Below are 21,023 nucleotides of genomic sequence, written 5' to 3' on the forward strand. Positions count from 1 at the left end.
ATAGTTTTGATGAAAATGTGTTCACCGTATTTAAAAGTCATCTTTTAAAGTGACCTATTACAATAAAGGACCTATTGACCATTGCTTGAATGGCCAGGAGGATTCTGGAAAACACCCAGAAGCAATTGCCCTCAGGCTGCCTATTGTATTCTGGAATTTTCTCAGGGCATATTATAGGTTGGTGCAACAGTAATTACAGTTTGATAAAAATCACACCTCTTTTGCATATAGCATTCAAATGTTCATTTCATTCTTTACAAATTCATCCTGTGGACTAAATTATGTTATGGTGTGTGTGTGTGTGTGAGTGAATGATGGTTAGAACATTAATTCCTGTGGACTGAATTATGTCATAGGGTGTGTGTGTGTGTGTGTGTGTGTGTGTGTGTGTGTGTCACGGTTAGAAATTAATTCCAGGTTTATTAGTTTGAGCAGTGATCCACAGAAATGAGGGTGTGCACTGCAATAGATAAAAGAAAACGGACGCCAAAACGGGGGGCGCGGAACTTCCTGTTGTCCTTAAATGCAGTTTAAGGCATTTGTTTTTAAATGTAGGTCGTTTTTCTAGAAGTTTTTAAAAAAGTCCCATAAAGACACCTTCCTGTGATTTTCAGATTCATAAAGCCTCTATGAAGTCATTTTTCCTCTTCTGTTTAATTTCTTTAATTCTTCCTTGATTTTTGTTCCAAGTTGTGGCTGGCAGAGTGTTGCTTCTTCTGGATCCTGGTCTTTGTAATGCTGCCTTATATCTGTGAGGCAGGCACACAAAAGGCTGCTTGCACCAGCTCTCCAGGTCCTCCCCTGCTGCTCTTCCTGGGCTGTGGAATAAAAGTAATGCAAGTGCTGAAGCTAGTTTAAAAAGCTGAAAACAAAATATATCAGTCAATTCTCAAACTTGCAGAAGAGGTAGAATTTTTAAAAATCTGTAAATGAGATTACACTGATTTACATATTTGTATGTTGAATTCAGAAATATTTTTCACAAAATATTTTACTGGCCTTCAAAAATAGAATTTTTCCTTTCTAATAGAAGATTAATAGTGCTTTAAATTGTTGATTAATTTTCTGGGTTTTTCATTTCATACCTGAGTGGATCCTAGAGTACAGATGATGGCATTTACATATGCTCATAGGAAAATAATAACAATAATAATGGTAGCTTAAGTTTATATAGGTTTTACTATGCCAGGCACCTTTCAAGCTTTTTTCATATATGAACCTATGAACTCTTCATCTGGACTATATGATGTGAGTACTATGATTCCCTTTTTAGAAATGAAACTGTGGGAAAAAGTCTCCCAGCTGGTAAAGAACAGAGCCAGATTCGCAGCCAGGCAATTTGACTGGGAGTTCCATCCCACGAAGGGGCAAATAATTCTTGAAGTTACTGAGATAAGAAAAGCTCCATAGTGGGAAAGGGAGGATGCTTGGCTTCCAGTTTGTGGGACTTGGGAGATAAAATCCCAAGGGTAATTGGTATTCCAGCTTTCAGGAATATTTCCTCACATAAATACATTTGTAATAGTGGCACCTCTATCAGTAGGTTGTGTGAGATACTCATCTACCATTTGGAAGACAGAGGGACATTTGCATTCACCGTGTAACACAGTGCAATGGGGAAGTCATTCTTGTAACTGGAACCCTAGCTGGAAGTTCCTTCATATGTTAGTCATGTAAAGGTCTCTGAATTTGCTGCTGTTTATGACAACGTCCACAGATTTGCTTGGGCATACATGAATTCAGACAAGGGGTTCAATACCCATAATTCAGAAACATTTTGTTTTTTAAAAGTCACCAAACCACAATATGGGTAAACTATATACAAATCTGAAAAGTCCAATTTAAAATGTCAGCTGCCTAACCATCTTCAGGAAGGACTCTCTGGTCACAGACTACCATGACAGTGTTACAGTTGTACTTGGCTGTCCAGTGGGTTTGCTTCTCCAGATCTTACCACATTGGATTTCTTCCGGGATGTTCCTTATTTTAGCAGTGAAACTCCTGCTTCCCAGAAACTCTTTCAATCCTTGACAAACAGGGACAGAAAGAAACTCTACTTTCTCCTGACACTTTTCATAGCCCTTTCTTTTATCTCCCTCCTAACCACCATACTTGCTTGGATAGGTTGGTGGGGCATTGTAGGCACTCCGCCTTTATTTAATCTCCAGTCATTAAAAAGTTTTAGGGCTCTGGCCAGGTGCGGTGGCTCATGTGTGTAATCCCAGCACTTTGGGAGGCTAAGGCAGGTGGATCACTTGAGGTCAGGAGTTCAAGACCAGCCTGGCCAACACGGTGAAACCCTGCCTCTACTAAAAATACAAAACATTAGCCATATGTGGTAGTGAGCGCCTGTAGTGCCAGTTACTTGGGAGGGTGAGGCAGGAGAATTGCTTGAATCTGGGAGGCAGAAGTTGCAGTGAGCCAAGATCACACCACTGTACTCCAACCTGGATGATAGAGCGAGAGCTCTTCTCAAAAAAAAAAGGAAACGTTTTGGGGCTCTGACTGCAAATTTTTCCTGAGAAGAGTGTTTGAAATATTTTATTTTCTAAATTATACTAACTAAAACGTTTCATGCACACTTGCTTATTTCATTGGTGTATTTACCTTGAGTGACAAATGTCACTCAATAATAACTGGTAGAGCCTATGCTTATTAATTTATCTTTTTTAAAGGAGCTGTGAGGAGCATTTACTATTTTTTTCTTGTAATAAACACAGACTATCGTTGGATAGATTCGAGAATTGCAAAGATAATTATAATTAATGATATATGTAGGTTTTTCCCCATCAAGTGAGATAAATATTTCTATTGAAGTAAAATCCTACTATTGTATATATTCTATATAGAAAGTTCTATATAACACAAACACACACTGAGGAGTTTTATATCTATTGTTGAATTTTAAGTTACTTCTCACTTCTTTGCATTTGGGGTTCTTAAATTGTTACGATTAAACTTGAGTTAATATTCTAGAGTCTTCTGTATGAAAATAGTTATTTGAGACTAGGGACAGTATTAGGTATTACAATTTTTAAAATTATTGAGTTACTAAGTGGTAGATTCTAAGTGATTTTCATGTTTTCAATTCTGAAACCTCACTAAAATTGTTACCATTATTTTCATCTGTATTTTACCCTTGAGAAAAACATGGCTCAAAGACATCCCTTACCCAGAGTCACAGGGCCCACAGGCATTGGGACTGAGATTCCAACCCAGGTCATCCATGTCTGGGGCCTGGGTGGGCACTCATGACACTATCTGACTCTTCAGTTATGGAAAACATAACTGATACTGGAAGTAGAAACAGAAGTTAGACAATGGCTAGGCTACACTGAAACTACGCTGAAATTTAAATTGGAAACGTTAAAGCCCATTGACCTTACTCGTTTTATTTTTCTTTCCTGGGCAGAGTGTGGCGGCCGATTGAAAGCAGAATCAAAACCCAGAGATCTGTACTCACATGCTCAGTTTGGGGATAACAACTACCCGGGGCAGGTTGACTGTGAATGGCTGTTAGTATCAGAACGGGGCTCTCGACTTGAATTATCCTTCCAGACGTTTGAAGTGGAAGAAGAAGCAGACTGTGGCTATGACTATGTGGAGCTCTTTGATGGTCTCGATTCAACAGCTGTGGGGCTTGGTCGATTCTGTGGATCCGGGGTAAGTATACCACCAATAGGATACCCTAGACACCATTAAGATGCCTATTGATGCATGATTGATATATGTACCATTCACAAGTTGGCAATGCTTTTGCAAGAAAAAAAAAAAAAGGTTACGTCGTATTATAAATGGCTTGACAAAATATAACATGCATCTTCCCTTATCAATTCTCCACTTCTAATGCATTTGCCTGAATAATATCAGGTGAAACTGATGAAATCAGTAGGTATAATTTCTTATCACTTTTCCATGTTCTAATTTCTTATTAGGCAATAAATATTTAAATCCTTAATCTAACAGCAGCGTATTTAAACACACACCATAGACAATTCTGTCACGTTTCTAAATTAAAGCTTAAAGGAAAAAAAGAATATGCGCACCATTCTAATTCACATTCTCTTCTTAACAAATATATTTGGCGGCAGTGGCAAGGTCAGCCATTGGTGTGGGTACACAGGCAGTGCTACAGAGATGCTGTTCCATTGCAGAGTGTCACTTGTGCAGGTGCAGAGTGCCAGGTACAGGCCAGAAGAGGTCACCTTGAGAAATAAGGAAAAGAAAAACCTAAAGTTTTCTCTGTGCTTTTCCCCCAGGACTCACTGCATGAATATTTATATATTTATAGTCTTTTGAATACATATTTTGTGCTGAAGATATTGGTCCCAGTTTTTCGAATGTCTACCAGTAGCTATTGCTTCAGTAATACCGTTGAACTCCTGCCCAAATGACAACTGAAATGTAACGAAAAAGGTTCTTGAGGCTTAGATTATTAAAACAAGAAATACTGGACGATTTGGATTCTGGAAGTGGCTCTGCTTCAGAGCAGCTTCTGAAATACATTTTGTATCTCTATACTCTGAACCTCATTTTACTGATTTGCAAATCAAGAGAACTTGGCTTAAAAGTTTAGGGAAAAAACACTCAAGTCCTAGAGAGAAAAGTGCCCAGAACTTAGAAAATGTAATGTATGTTCAGAGCTCAGCTACATCACCGACTAGCCACATGAGCTCTAGCATGTCACTTTCTTCTCTGAATCCCATTTTCTCCTCTATAAAGTGAAGAAGTAGATTACACCTACTCTCCAAGGTTGTTGGGAGGAATAAATTATATTCCAAAGAAAAGTATTCCCAAACATGCATTACACTGAAGAAAAAGTGATTCGTTTTATTGCTTGTTTACTTGCTTGTTGTTTTTGTTTTCCTTCAGCCCCCAGAAGAGATTTATTCAATTGGAGATGCAGTTTTAATTCATTTCCACACTGATGACACAATCAACAAGAAGGGATTTCATATAAGATACAAAAGCATAAGATATCCAGATACCACACATACCAAAAAATAACACCAAAACCTCTGTCAGAACACAAAAGAATGTGCATAATGGAGAGAAGACATATTTTTTTAAAAAACTGAAGATAGTGGCACAAATGTTTTATATAAAGAGTTTGAACAAAAAATCCCTGTAAGACCAGAATTATCTTTGTACTAAAAGAGAAGTTTCCAGCGAAACCCTCATCAGCATTACAAGGATATTTGAACTCCGTGCTCGATGGTATTAATAAAGCTGGTGAAAGGGCATCACATACTTCAAGGAAGACTCTACAAGCTTTTGTTCACACTTGAAATAGATGCCTCACAATTCAGACAGTTTATTTCAGGAGTTGTGACCCTGCAGAGTTCTTTTTGACAATTTGTCAAGATTTAGGGACATAAAATGATCTTGCAGGTCATAAACTGGAAAACACTATTCTGGTTGTCTTAGGATAATTGCTGACTTTGTATCTTGGATACAGTGTAAACCAGATCCATGTAAGGTGATGTGAAATGGGAGTCTTTTGAGGGTGATTTGTACTTTCCATGTGTATGTGTGTGTCTGGTGTTTGGAAACTGGGATATTTCAGCTTCATTATTTCCACTTGCAGGCTGGCTTAACCTCTGAAACACAAATGATCTTGAGACCACTTTAGTGTACTTACATTTTGATGAGTTTGAAATGTCAGTGGTGTCTATTACTGCAGTTAAATTCTAGACATCAGTTCTTTGTCTCGGAAAATGCCCAGTGAAATGGTAAACTTAGTTCTTTTTTTTGGAAGTGCTGCCTTTCACACCAAATCCAAGAAGCCTGTGATGTCTTAGGAACCTTATGAGAAAACGCCGAAGAGGTGTGAGCAGGATTCTTCTGAATGACTGTCTGGATGGTTCATTACTCAAGTTACTGCTGCTGCTATTATCTTTCCTTTGTTGTCTATCTGTTATTGTTGAAGCTATTATTGTTGATGTTTTCATGGTTAATCTATTTTTTAAAAATGAAATGAAGCAGAAGTAGGTCTTGTGAGAACTGAAAGATCGCTTTCATTTTTCTCTTCCTGGGATTCATTTTTTCAAAATGCAATGCTGGAAAAAAATGTTTGTTTCTGAAAGACTTCTTATGGTGCTATTCCATAAACTTTTTTTAAACAAGTTTTTGACCTTTGAGCCAACCCACCTGTAGACTACGAATGTCTCCCTATGGCTGGTGGCATTTGAAGACTAAAGACTTGTCAAATATATCAAGAGTATATCATTGCAAGGGCAACCCTTGTCCTGTGGAACAACTACTTATAATGCCTTAGAATTCTTGCACATGATCAAACAGATCCTCCTAAAACACACCTTTTGAAATGTTAAACATAAGAGTGTATGTTAACTAATAGCTCTATGAAGAAAATGCATTTCCATGACTGAAGCATTGGATATAAATATGGTGTCCTGCTTTTTTTGTAGAAAATGTAATTTGAGGATGAATTTTCTGCTTTAAAGGCATGTGTGTTTTTAAAATTAATGAATGTAGATGTGTGATTGTCTGAGTGAGTGACACTACAAGAGGTAAAAAATAATGGGTGGTTGAAAAGTTAAAATGTATGTGCCAAGTTCTACTAGAATTCCATTTGAAATAGCACCTTCCTTAGGTTTCATGGACAAATAATGGGAACTTCTAATTATGATCAATCACATTAAAGAAAGGCTCTTTCCTTTAGAGAAACTCTATTTTGATGTCAATATAGATTACTGTATGAAGTAGCTTTGTTTCTGTTACCTGTCCATGAGCATACAACATTGAATACAATTGGGTATATTCTTTCAGTTTTACAAAATTAAACTATACACACAGATGTAGCTTATCTGTTTTTTTCTTAAATTGTTGCCCTGAAAATATTTCTTGCATATGAATTGTAAAATGTAAATACATTTTTAAAACCAACGTTTTGATCTTATTGAATGTTACTTTGAAAATGTGTAACTATTGCCTGCAATGTAGATGAGCCTGTTAGTAGAGCTGATTTATTCCAGCAACTTCTTCCATATTTTCTCACTAATCTCCAGTTAGCCAAAATATGCCAGGAATGGGAAAGAGGAGAAAAAGTCATTAACATTAACACCTATACTGTTCTATACTACTCCTACCCCTGTGCTAGGAATGTGCACTAGCTCTTTTTAAATTCCATGCTACACTTTGAGGACTGTCATCATGTTCTCGTTTTGTAGTTCAGAATGTGAGGCTCAAAGAATTTATTTAACCTTCGCAGAGTCACAGTGTAAAGTTAGATGTTGAAACCCAGTTTGTCTTATATAAGAGTCTCTGCTTGTTCTACAAAGGTAGTAGAATCAGTCTTGACCTACATAAATAGTAGATTTTTTATGGTGAAACTTTCCCTCATAAAGTAAATTTTAGGGGTGAATTAGAGTAAAACTCTCAAGATAGGCATTTTGTTCTTTTCAAGAACAGCATGAAACTTAGAATATCAATGATAGCTATATTTAAGAATCAGAATTAGTACTAGGAATTTAAAATAAACTATAGTTTGGAGTTAGTATGAACCTTTTGTTAAAATAAATATATTAAATTATTTTGCCTGATGTGATAGGGGAAATGTATTGATCTATATTAAGAAATATTCTGGACATTCTGATTGATATCTTATTAGGCCGCGGTGAGCTATGCTCTGCACAACTGAGAAATTAGGTATTTAGAAGGCATACAGAGATGTTGTCATAACTAGGTCTTCAACATGAAAATTAATTTTTATTGTATCATATCAGATATTAGTTTACTGCATATTATTTTTATATTAATTCAACGTTTGCCTTAAATGTGTTGTTAAATGAAAATACAGACAGCTTCATTGTTGTGTTGTTAATGATTGTTAGTTACTGCTCCAGGCATTTTATTAAATTAATTTTTTAAATTATTTTCCACCCTACATCAGTATATTGGTTGTGCTTCATATTTGCCAAAGTCCTAACTCCCATGTTGTCCTCTCTGACTATACATAGAAAAAAACACTGTTCTCACTTGATTTTATTAAATTATTTTTAAAAGTCAATTTTGAATATAACTGTAGTTTATTCAGGAGATAGTGACTTAACATAAATGGACAAAATAACTTTTTAAAAGAAACGGATGAGAAGCAATTGTGTTTCTGAAACCCTCAAGTATCCCATTCCTATATGGCTGGATTTTTGCTATCTATGATTCATTTTAATATGTCACAGTATGAGATTCAAATTCTGCTTAACTTTGTTTTAAAATATCTTAGCCTCTTTTAGTTGGTTTGTAATACTGCTGTATTTTTGGTGATAAGCTTCAAATATCAAATTTTGTTCTGCCATATAGAAAAATCTCTAAAAGCATCAAATAACTAATTTTATTTTTGTAAGGTTAAAATTTATTTTTTAAAAGAAACATTAAATTATATATTTATATAGATTTAGAAGGAGTATAACCCTGTGTGAAATTATAAATTACTAAAAACAGTTATCAAATATTTGGAAACTATTATTTACTAACAAGAATAAGACTTGCCTTATGGAAAATTTTTGATGCCACTTGTTAAATCAGGTATGGAAGGAGGAAAGCAGAAAATATAACTGCCTCCTAAAGATATATAATTTGAATTGCAGTAATGCTTTCTATTTTACAACAACAAATGTGTAATAAGAACTTATCAAAAGGAGAAAAAAGGTGGCCGGTGAATGAATTGAAAGTTTTTATCCTTCAATGCATGGTAATTGGTTTCCAATGAATATTTAGCTTTTGGTGTTTTATGTTATTGTTATAAAACTGAGAAACTTTGTCATTAGATTAGGAACCAAGTAGTGGGAATGCTGGCTCTGATATTTTGTGAAATAGCATTATTCATCTCCAAACTTTCTTCTGACATCTACATTTTCACTGTCTAGTTTCCAACCTGCCTAACTGTCCCTCGCTCCAGTATATTGAACCTGAATCCAAGCTGGCCATGTAACTCTAGTTCCAGTCATGACACCCTAATGCAAGTACCCATGCAGGATGAAAACAAAGGAATTATAAGGCTGTGAACACACTTCACTATATATAACCTCCTTCTCATCCAATATTCTAAGCAGCAAATGAATACCATGAATATCAACTTCTAACTTCAAAAAACTTGTAGGTGGAAATGGATCTGCATAAAAAGCGGTTGAAAAGAGATCTATTAAACTCTACGCAAATTGAGGCACTTAGAAGGTCCAGCATCAGGACTTATCTTTATTTGTTGCCAGGTTGGAGGTATATGAGTAAATACTGACATTGCTTCTGTTGTTATATTTCTACATGAATATAAGCTAATGGCTTCACCAGTCCCTCTGACCTTATTTTGTCTGTCTGTGTTGTCCTTATAACTGGAAAGTTACTTATATAACATTTTATTTTTGCTCAACTATCAAATTTTGAGAGCACACTTGCATCTGAAAACAAATAGCAATGAAGGTTACTAAACTGATTTACACTATTTTAAACATGTGCTCAATGCTTCAGTCTATTTTGCAAATTACATATTTAAAAATAGATTCAATGGTTCTTCTTCTATTGAATAATATTATGGGATGATTATATTAGCCACAATATTTAATTATACAACAAATCTAAGAAAGAAAAAGTTGCATTATCATTTGAAAGCTCTGTGTTTTTTTTTTGAAGAGCAACTGTAAAAATTTAGCTAAATACAATAAATTTCCATCCAAATATAAAAGTGCATCTATATTCCCTTGTAATATTTTTATGTTAGAATTAGTGCCACAAAAAAGTGATAGCTAACATTGAAAACACAGTGGTGATGTCACCATGGTAATAGGGGTGTAAGAGGAATTACTTTAAGGAATGACATTAAGAATATTTAAACAGAAAGACTGCCCAGAAAGTACAAAGTGAAAGGATTATAGATAATAAGCCTTCAATATGTAAGCTTCCCCTAAAAATTATTTAGTGGATATTCCTGAAGAAGCTACAATTGAGACTAAAAGTAAATTACAGGAAAATTTTCCTGGGGAATCATAAATTTTTCAATGTTTCTTTATGAAACTTTTTTTATGAAAAAGTTTTCATAAAGTTTTCAATTGTTATACTTACTATATGTGTATTAGTTGTGTTTGAATTCCCTGGGACTAAAAGGTTACTCATAATAAGTTTTACCATTTTCAAACCAAAATGCATAGTACAACAATGTATTTTAGTCATTCATTTATTCTATTTATTCACTGAACAAATATTTGCTTAATGCCTGCTAATATACTTCATACCATGCTAAGTACTATGAATTTGAGATAAAAAAGAAAAACGCAGCAATCTTTGCTCTCGTGAAGTTTACATACTAAAGAGATAAGCATTAATTTAACCCCTCAAAGTTGAAATTTCAATAATGAAACATACATGTGTATTCTACTGCCGTTTGGGGGCATTTTGTCAAATTGTGTGGTTTGTATTTTGAGACTAGCATCAACATAAATATCCTTGGTTCTGCATTTGAGCATTTTAAAAAATCCAGTTGTCCTATAAAAATAAGTTTTTCTTTGCATGTATTACTTTTATTTTTAATTTATAAATTATTGAATCTCAGGATGGACAATTGGGGCTTTTTGTAAACAATATGTTTTATAAAAAGAGATACCTAATACCAGCACCAGCAGCACTTGACAAATTGTAGTTCTAAATATGAAATACATTTAACCCACTATCTCCATTCAATGCGACCTAACTGGTGGGGAAAAAGGAGGTTTTTCACCAATAGTGTGATTGCAGGACAGTAAAATGCCTCACTGTCTCACTATTTGCTTCCCTTCCAAGTCAATGAGTGATTTTTTTAAAGGTGAGTAAAGTCCCTAGGATACCCAGCTCTCTCAAAAGCACGCATACACGTGCACACGCATACATACACACATGCACACGTGCATATATACAAAAGAATTTGGAAGCACATACCTGCAACCTAGGCAACATATTATGCACACAGATAACACCTCATAGAATATGATGCCACCATTCAGAAAAACCTATGGAAAGATCAGGTAAGAGTAATCCCGAATAATAAGTAACAGAATTAGACTCTTAAGAATTTTAAATGCTGAAAGGATCAAATGTAGAGTAAAAAGAAAAGTATATTAAAATGATTAAGGAAAGGAAATGGAAATATGTGGAAAATCTATAGACACTTTCAAAATACTGAGTAGATTTTTAAATAAATTAAACTTGCAGAAATGAAAAAATACAGTAATTGAAATAAAAAATGTAGTTGATATGGTTGATGACATGATTTATGAAGTGGAAGCGCATAAGAATCACAGGACACAAGAGAGAAACAAACAGATGAAAAAATAAATTTTAAGAGACATGAGGAGTAGATGTGAATGTTCAATATATATTTTTAGGAGTTATAGAGGAAGACAATATAGACAATGGAGGAGAATAAAATATTCAGTATAAATATCTGAAATGCCCTGAAACTTTTGGGACACATGTATCCTCACATTCGGGAAACAAAAAAAATTCCCCAAAAAATACATAAAAATAAGGCTGCACTTAGAAACCACATAAAAATAAAGCAGCCCTTAAAGCTAAATACATAAAAATACATAAAAATAAAGATTAGACACATAGTACTGAAATAGATTAATACAAAGTTAAAAAGTCTTAAAAGTAGTCAAAGAAAAAGGCAGATCATCAAGAAGAAGGTAGTTTTAGAAATATAGCAGACTTCCCAATACAGACTATAGCGAAATCAAGTCTTCAAGATATCAAGAGTAAATAATTGTCAACCTAAATTTTTATACCCTGTTAAATACTACTTACAAATAGGAACTATATGACATGCAAGAAGGATTAGTTATTCAAGAATTGGTGATTATGTGTCAATTTAAGATATTTACTACTATAAAATAATGTTAATTATCTTGTTATAGTTAATGTTATTACAATATTAGTGAATAATTTTAAAAGAAAGTGGAAGTACATATAAAACAGTAATATAATATCATGTACAACTAGAGAGGATTAATTGAAGTTGAAAAGTTCTAAGGTCTTTGTAGTGTTTAAGAAGAGGATTACTTTAATATTTTGTTAAATGTTCAGGGTAAAATGGTAGGCTAATTAAAAGAACAAAAGTAGGATATATAACTTCTAAACGAGCAGAGAGAGATAGTGTAAAAATAATAAATCTTGAGGATTTTATAAAAGGAAGATTAAGAGGCATAGAAAAAGTAAGAAACATGGACAGCACAAAATAAGATGGTAAAAAGACAGTAATAAGTAATATTAAAAATGTTATACACATCTTCCAGGCATTTTTCTAAGTGTCTGAGATATTAATTCATGTAATTCTCACAGACGTGTGAGTTAGAATTTATTGTACCCATTTTATAAGTGAGGAAATAAAAAATACACTAGTAATTGCAATAAATGTAAGTACACTAAAATTTCCAATTTAAGAAAAAGTATATTCAGATTGGATTAAAGTGTCATCTATAAGCTTTTAGAAAAGATGCTTGTGAAACAGTATGAGAAAAGCTGAAAGTGAAAAAATGTATTGGGCATATTTCAAACTTATGATAGCTGATTTTTTTTTAGGCATAAAAAAACTACTTGGAATAAAATTAGCAACTCCAATGATAAAAGAAACAATGCACCTATAACATTTAAAAAATTTTGATTAATGTAAATCTAGAGCCTCAAAATATATACAATTATCAAAATCATAAAAATGTAATTCATGATGATAATCTGAAGATATTAAGAGCTTAGTAAGAGAGATAGTATGATATAAGGTATTTGCAAGATATATATCTGACAAAGGATTAGAAACCAGATTATTTTTAAAACCCTCAAATTCAATAGGATACAAACAATCCCGTTGATCAGGAATTGGCAATCTACATCTTGTGAGTCAAATTCAGCTCGCTGCCTATTTGCGTCCACTACATCCTATGAATCAAATTCACCTCACTGCCTGTTTGCGTCCAGTTCACGACCTAAGAATGATACATAAAATGACCGTTAGCCTTTTAGGAAGAAAAGTTAAGACTTGAAGACATTGTCTGTTGACCTAGAAATCCTAAAATGCCACTTCATCCTTTAAAGAAGAAGATAGGCAACCAATGTAATCGATAAATGTGCAAAGGATACACACAAGAAATTCACAGATGAAAGCAGAATGGTTAAAAAAAAATGGATGAAAGCACGTTTGACATTGCTATTATTTCGAAAATTCAAATTTAAAAAATAGTATACTATCTTATATCTATTGCATTAGTAACTAAAGTCTTAAACACTATCAAGTGTTTGCAAGGATGTATAGCACAGAAACTTTTACACACTGCTGCCAGGAATGTAACCAGTAATGCATCCAAAATGCAAACATTCTGGATAACTATTTGAGTCTAACACTTTCAGATGCTCTTTTTCATTGACCATAAATGTAATTCCTTGGTATAGAAAAACTCTCATTTTGAACTGGTTTTAGGAAGTCACCTGAACTCCAGTAGCTGGGCTACAGGGAAGCTGTGCAGTCTTCCACAGCCTGCTGAGAGAAACAGAGAAGCACACCAGAACTAGGAGGAGAAGCCCCTTCCTCCAGCAACATCCTGCATTGTTCTGTATTGCTGCAGCTGCATATCAAGAGAGCAAAGGACAATTGTTCAAAGGGACCAGCTCCATTTTCTACAGCAGGCAATGAAAAACATATTTAGAATTGAGAAGCAATAGACAATTGGTATATATAATATGACATAATATTAGAATATAAATGTACATTGTGTATTTATGACCTTTACACAATTTTAATATATCCACAATCATAAGAATTAAATATTTGGCTATATTAGAAACAAACATTTATATGTACCATAAATTATAAAAACATTGCCAGCTAGGAATGCCAATCTCCTCCTTCTCTTCTTTCTCTTTTTTTCCCCTTTAGCTTCTTTACAACATGATTTATGATTTTTAAAAAATATGTTTTCAAGAGATTTTAAAATATTATAATTCATGTGCATGCAGATTTTTAATTCAGATTCAGCATTTATAAAATGCACAATAAGCTTGTGAGATAAGTATTATTATTCCAATATTATGGACGGGAATCTTGAATATTAAACACATAACTTCCAAGATCACACGGTGTCTGTGATGAAGAGACTCCCTTTAAAGAGGGGTAGATACATAAATTATATTTAAATGTAAAAAGTAATCATAAATTCAGATTTTCATTTTACTCTTTATAGTGTGATTTTAAATGCTAATATGTTCAAAGTTGTCTACCTTAAAAGCAAGGAAAGCCATTCGCTTTCCCATTAAGTACATGATTTTATGCAGTTTGATTAAATTTTGTTGATTTCTATTTAGAGTTATAATAGAGTAGCTTGCCTAAAACTAATATATTCCATCAGGAATAAACAGAAAAGTGAGTTAAAACTTTTATAAAGAAAATAATTCTATGTTTAAGGCTTCCTCAAACTTCCAACAGAGCTAGGACTTGAGGGATCAAATGCTCAGATAGAAAGGAACCTGTTAAAAATGAAGCAACATTTTACGTTGAACTTTTACTATCCAAGTATTAGATCATTCTTGATGCAGAGTGAGGGGCTGTGAATCTGTGCAGAGGTTGACTGTTAATCTTTGCCAAAATGTACTTGATAGAAAATGCTGAATCCATAATTCAATTAAATATCTAATTACAGAACACTGTAGGAAAATTGGAAATGTTTTTAAATAATTATTTTTTGAAAAATTACAAGAAATCCATATCCTAAAGTCACTATCGTGTATTAGAAGAAAAAGGACAACAAATGATGTAGCTGCTAAGATACAAAAAAAGATTTTAAAAGCCTGATAATTTTTAGTCAATCAATACAGTTAACAACTCAAATGAGAATCCAGAAGTAATAATGTATTTGAGTTATTCTTAGTTTTAGTCTTCTACAGAGGATTGTCCTAACTTCAAGGAACATTATTAAACTGATAAATTTATAAATCATTTTTAATCATGTTTTTTCTGTTTTATTAATTTTAATGAGATCAGGATTGTACTTCAACATGAGAAAAATATCCCAAATGCCAGCTATTATAAAAGATTTCTGTTAGCATGCGATCTATGAATTATAAAGATAATATGCATTTTATGCTACAGCTTCCTCTAAGTAATTCTGTGGAGAAAGGCAAGGTAAATGAATTTTGCACTATATTATGTGTCAAATATATAGTTTTTGTTACGAGATAATATGCTTTAGAAAGCACTACAGAAAAGGTTTTGCAAATTATCTTGAGCGCACTTCTCAGGATGCCCCCAAATTACTTGTCATGCTGATTTCATTTATTCTTACGTTGATATTTTTTCTGTGCAATGATTTGAGATCCTCAAAAGCAAGTAGATTAGCTATTTTTTTTTCTGTACTTACACAGAACTGCACACTAAAAAGACCTTCTTTATAGATTGGTTAAATTGAATTGAATTGAAATGGGATTGAATTAAATTAAGTTGAACTAATCTAATATGCTAAAATTTATATAATTCAAAAAATGAGTACTTGTCACCTTAAGATCTGGAATATTTTCTGAAACACTGATATGAAGTTAATAAACCATATGACTAATACAGAAAGAGATTGTCATTTGTAATAATGAAGATGAAATATGTTATCGTTATCCTTCTTTCTTTATGTTTAGTTTGGTTACATTATAAAACTGTGAAATTACTTTTTTAGAATAAAAAAGAGACTTCTCTCTTCTCTCTCTCTCCAATTTGTCTCATGTGTATTTTAAACAAATTTGAGTTAAGATGCTAAGGTCAGTTTATAGCAACTCAAATAAATTTTCAGCAATAAGGAAAACTTATATTTCAATTTTTAAGCAAGTATTTTTCTTAACTACCCTAAGCTACCTGTATGAAAAGATAAGTCATTTTTAAGCCCTTAAAAAGACTAGCTTATCAACCTATAATTTAATCTGTAAATGTAAGAGTTGTTTGTTTAATAACGAAGAATGATGCTAAACGTGTACATATTTTATTTCCACTTAATAATTTGTTTTTTCAAAATGGCATTTTGTTCCTTTAAAATTTCTGAAAATAATGATAAGGATCTCAGTATAACAGGTAAGCTTGCAAATTCAGAGATAGGAAGATTGAGATGAAAATAAGTTCCATTTGTATTCTACCTCAATCTTCAGCAAACCTGAACCTACTTTATAATAGATTGAGAGCTATTAAATACCTCTATTCATCTGAAATGAATAATATTGGAAGAAGTCTTGCTTTTGTGGAGTCAAATGAAAAGACTAAGAATTAAAATTTTGTCCAGAGGTGGAGAACTGTACCAGAAAAAGAGATTATTAGTGATAAAAAGGAAGCAATTAATACACATTTTTAGTGCTACTAAGTGTTATTAATATAACCAAATTAACTACATGCTAGAGTATTACATAAAGGTGATCATACATAAGTCTATTATAAAAATGTAAATAGATATTGTACATATTTTTTGAGAAATGTCTATGCAGGCCCTTTTCTCATTTCCTAATCAAACCATATTTTCTTCTAGAGAGTTGCCTTAGTTTCTTATGTATTTTGGATATTAACTCTTTATCAGATATATGGCTTACAAACATTTTCTACCAATCCATAGGTTGTTTCTTCAATCTTTCAATTGTTTCCTTTGTTGTGCAGAAGCTTTTTATTTTGTGTAATCCCATTTGCCTATTTTAGTTTTTGTTGTTTGTGCTTTTGTTATCAAATCTAAAACAAATCATTACCCAGACCAATATTGTGTAATGTTGTGTAGTTTTTCACATATGTTTCTGTTCTAGCAGTTTTATAGCGTCAGGTTGAAATAAGGGTCCAATTTCATTTTTTCTGCATGTAGATAACTACTTTTCCCAATACTTTGTATTGAGAGACTGTCCTTTTCCCTTTGTCTGTTCTTGTCACCTTTGTTGAAAGTCAATTGACTATACACATGTGTGAGTTTATTTCTCAGCTCTCTATTTTTGAGTTCATTGATCCATTTTTATGTTAGTATGATGCTGTTTTCTTTACTATTGCTTTGAAATATAGTTTGAAATCAGGTAGTGTGATGCCTTCAGTTTTGCTTTTCTTCTCTTGTTTGTGATTGTCTGGGCTATTTGAGGTTTTTTTTATGGTTGCAAATGAATTTATAAAAAATGGTATTGTAATTTTGATAGGGATTGTATTGAATCTATAGATTTCTTGGGGTCATGTAGACATTTTAACAATATTAATTATTCCAGTGCATGAATGTGGGATTTTTTTCATTTATTTGTGTGTTCTTCAATTTTTTCCATCAACATTTTATAGTTTTCAGTGTAAGGTCTTTTGCTTATTTGGTTAAATGTATACCTAAGTATATTAATTTTTGTAGCAATTGTAAATGGAGTAGTTCTCTTGATTACTTTTTCAGAAACTTTGTTGTTACTGTGTAGAAATGTTACTATTTTTTGTGTTGATTTTTTATCCTGTAACACTACTGTAGTTGTTTATTAGTTCTAACAAGTTTTTACTGACATCTTTAGAGTTTTCTCTATATAAGATTATATCATTAGCAAACAGAAATAATTTTGCATCTTCCTTTTCTATATGGATGCTTTTTATTTCTTTTTATTGCTTATTTGCTCTGGCACAAATTTCAAATACTATGTTGAACAGAAGTAGTGAGGGTGGGCCTCCTTGTCTTGCTCCAGATCTTATTGGAAAGAGTTTTAATTTTTCATTATTGAGTATAATGTTAGTTGTGACTTTATCATAACTGACCCTTATTGCATCAAGATACATTTTTTTTCCTAATTTCTTGAGATATCACTAATTATTAGGGAAATGCAAATTGTAATTATGATGAGATATCCCCTTATATCTGTTAGAATGGTGATTATCAAAAAGACAAGAGATAAGAAGTATTGGTAAGGATGAGGAGGAAAAAATACCCTTATACACTGTTGGTGGGAATGTAAATTAATACAGTCATTATGAAAAACTATATGGAGGTACCTCAACAACTAAAAATAAAATTACCATATGATTCAGTCATCCCACTTTTGGGTATTTACCCAAAATATTTGAAATCACTATGTCAAAGAGATATCTGCACTCTCATGTTTATTGCAGGACTATTCAGAATAGACAAGTTATGAAATCTACCTAAGTATTCATCAACAGAAGAATGGATAAAGAAAATGTGGTATATACACACAGTGGAATATGAGTCAGCCTTATAAAAGAAATTTTGTCATTTGTGACAACATGAATAAAATCAGAGAATATTATACCAAGTGACACAAACCAGGCAAAGAAAGACAAACACTACATAGTCTCACTTATATGTGGAATCTAAAGAAATCCAACTAAAAAAAAAAATAGTAGAATGATGGTTACCAGAGGCTGGAGTGGGATGGGATGGGCAGAATGTAAAGATTATGATCAAAGAGTACAAAATCTCAGTTATTCAGAAGAAATAGAAATAGTTTTTTTGTTGTTGTTGAGATATATGGCACATCATGGTGTATATAGTAGGCAGTAATGTAATGTACATTTCAAAATCATTAAGGGAGTAAATTTCAAATATTCTCACCATGAAAAAATAAGAAAAATTGAGGTAATGGATGTTAATTAGCTTGACTTAATTGTATGTGCATCATATTCATAAATCATAACATCAATTCATGCTCCATAAATATATATGGCTGTAATTTGTCAGCTTACAATTAAAAAATACAAATTTTTAAAAGCCACCGGATGAGGCCATGCCCAGATAAAGTAAATGCCTTATCACACCATGCCTAAATAAGGCCAATGCCTAGCTGTAGTCAGTCAGGTGATTTCTCTACTTTGCTTTTGTTTCTGGACTATCAGATCTTGCTGCTCACACTACTGAACAGAGCTCTTGAAGCTCTTCTGGCTCTTGGTGCTGCCCAATTCATGAATTGTCCCTTGCTTGAATAAACTGTATTAAAATTAAAAATAAAGAGATATTTACCCAATAGATAAAGCACTTGCTTTTTGCAAGTATGAAAAACATGAGTCTGAGTTCAGCATAATAATTAGAAGCTATGTATGATATCTTAAGCAAAAATAGAATTAATTCATGTATTTGTGAAAAGAGTAGAGGGAGTACTAGTATTGTCTCTGTGAGATCACAAAAGTAACCTACTAGAGAATTGCTACACAATGTGCTACTGCCACAGTCTGAAAGGCAGAAACTCAGAAGGCTGTCTTCATTGAGTTTTTAGGTTTAAGAACACACGGCTGTTGCAAATATAAAGAGATTTTCATGGCTATTAGTGCCTCCTGATACCCTCAGAACTGGAGAGTAGATTCAGGAACACTGCTGGAGAAAATCGTCACAGACCCATGACCAAGCTGCTGAGCTGAAAACAGTAGCAGAGAGATGGATTCTACCTCATTTTGTCTTCCAAAATTCACACATTTGCTTCTATCAGAATTTATGTTCAATCAAAACCTCAGCTTGCAAGGAATCCTAGGAAATGTAGTTTTACATTTTGTAGCCCAGAAAGTATGCTAAGTTATGAAAACAGATGGGAATAGGCTTTAAACAGATATCCACCTAAAATATCAAATACATTTGCAGTTGGCATCTATATTAGTTATCTATTACTGTGTAATAAATTACCCTGAAATGAAGCAACAACAAGTATTTTTTTTTACCTCACAGATGCTGTGGATTAGAAATAAGGTGATACAACCTGGGTGCCTCTGCCTTAAGGTCTCTTGAAAGTCCCCAATCAAAGTGTCTATTGGGTCAGTGATCTAATCTGACAGCTTGACTGGGGAAAAGTCATTTCTAGCCTCACTCATGTGGTTGTCAGCAGGATTCAGTTATTCACTGGCTGTTGTACAGGGGCCTTCCTCAGTTCCTAGATATAAGTATCTTTCCAAAGGGCAGTTCACAACATGTAGCTTTAATAGAAGTGACTGAACAAGAGACAGAAAGAGAACAATCAAGATATACATCACAGTCTTTTTATAACCAATTTCAGAAGTGGCATTCCATCACTTTTGCCATATTCTATTTGCTAGAAATTATTCACTAGGTCCAGCCCACACTCAAAAGAAAGGGATTATACAGGTAAGCATCAATCATGGTCGCCTACCACACTATCTTTGTGACTTTCACTACTGTAATACCACCTCAAATTTTCTAAAGAACTTTCAACACCAAAAGAGCTGTTGAATTTCAAATTGTTAGATTTACTTTCAGTAATTGGCATTTTTTTCTTTTTCTTTTAATTGGGATATTGATGTATTTCAAATGGAAGTTACCACATGAAGATATCCTTTGTGGCACAATCCCAGGAAACAATGAAAACAAAATAAAAGTTTGAAAGTATCGCTTATGGCTGGTCTACTAAATATAGATGTTTACCATATATTGGACTTGGAAAATGTCATAGTGGTAGGATTTAAATTTCCCTTCCTATTTGCTTCTCAGAGTTCATGAGAGAGAAGTTTTAGTAGTAAACACATGCTGTTGCCATCTAGCATAAGTCTAAAGCCAAGATCCTCATGGTTTCTAGGTTTTTTCCCACCACCTTTTCTTAAATATTCCTTAACATGTTTTTGAGCCAAATAGAAACAAGAGAAACACTGCATTTGTTATCATACGATTTGTAGCTAAGTGTGAATTCTTGCTATGAGACCATTTCACTCCAGCTCCCTTTAATATCACAAAAGACAAAAAAAAAAAAAAAAAAAAGAAAAACCAATAAATCAAAAATAATCCTCTGAAAAATAAGCATTGTAATTAATACAGTAAGAAAGCAAATTCCTCGAAAAATATTAGGTCAATTCCAAACAGCTGAGGGCAGTAGTGGATGGAGGAAGTAAGAAAGGACATCCCTTTTCAGGCACTTGTTTGGTTTTTGTTTTTTGGGTTTTTTGTTGTTTTGTGGTTTTTGTAGCTGTTGTTCATTTGTTTGTTTTGCTAGCTTGTTTGTGTAATTTCTAGCATTTCTGAAAACTTCTAATGAGATTTTAAAGAAAATATTTTGAAATGAAATACATAAGA

General features: G+C 33.1%; 1 protein-coding gene across 1 annotated transcript in view; it reads left to right on the forward strand.

The window, feature by feature from the left end:
• Positions 1 to 6,821, forward strand: part of TLL1 (tolloid like 1) — a 235,514-nt gene extending 228,693 nt beyond the window's left edge. The window contains exons 20-21 of the mRNA XM_030926364.1: positions 3,413 to 3,663; positions 4,873 to 6,821. Coding sequence (XP_030782224.1) covers positions 3,413 to 3,663; positions 4,873 to 5,007 — 386 coding nt within the window. The 3' untranslated portion in view covers positions 5,008 to 6,821. The remainder of the gene's footprint in view (positions 1 to 3,412; positions 3,664 to 4,872) is intronic.
• Positions 6,822 to 21,023: the final 14,202 nt, after the last annotated feature.

The sequence above is a fragment of the Rhinopithecus roxellana genome, chromosome 2, assembly GCF_007565055.1.
Source record: "Rhinopithecus roxellana isolate Shanxi Qingling chromosome 2, ASM756505v1, whole genome shotgun sequence".
NCBI lineage: Eukaryota > Metazoa > Chordata > Mammalia > Primates > Cercopithecidae > Rhinopithecus > Rhinopithecus roxellana.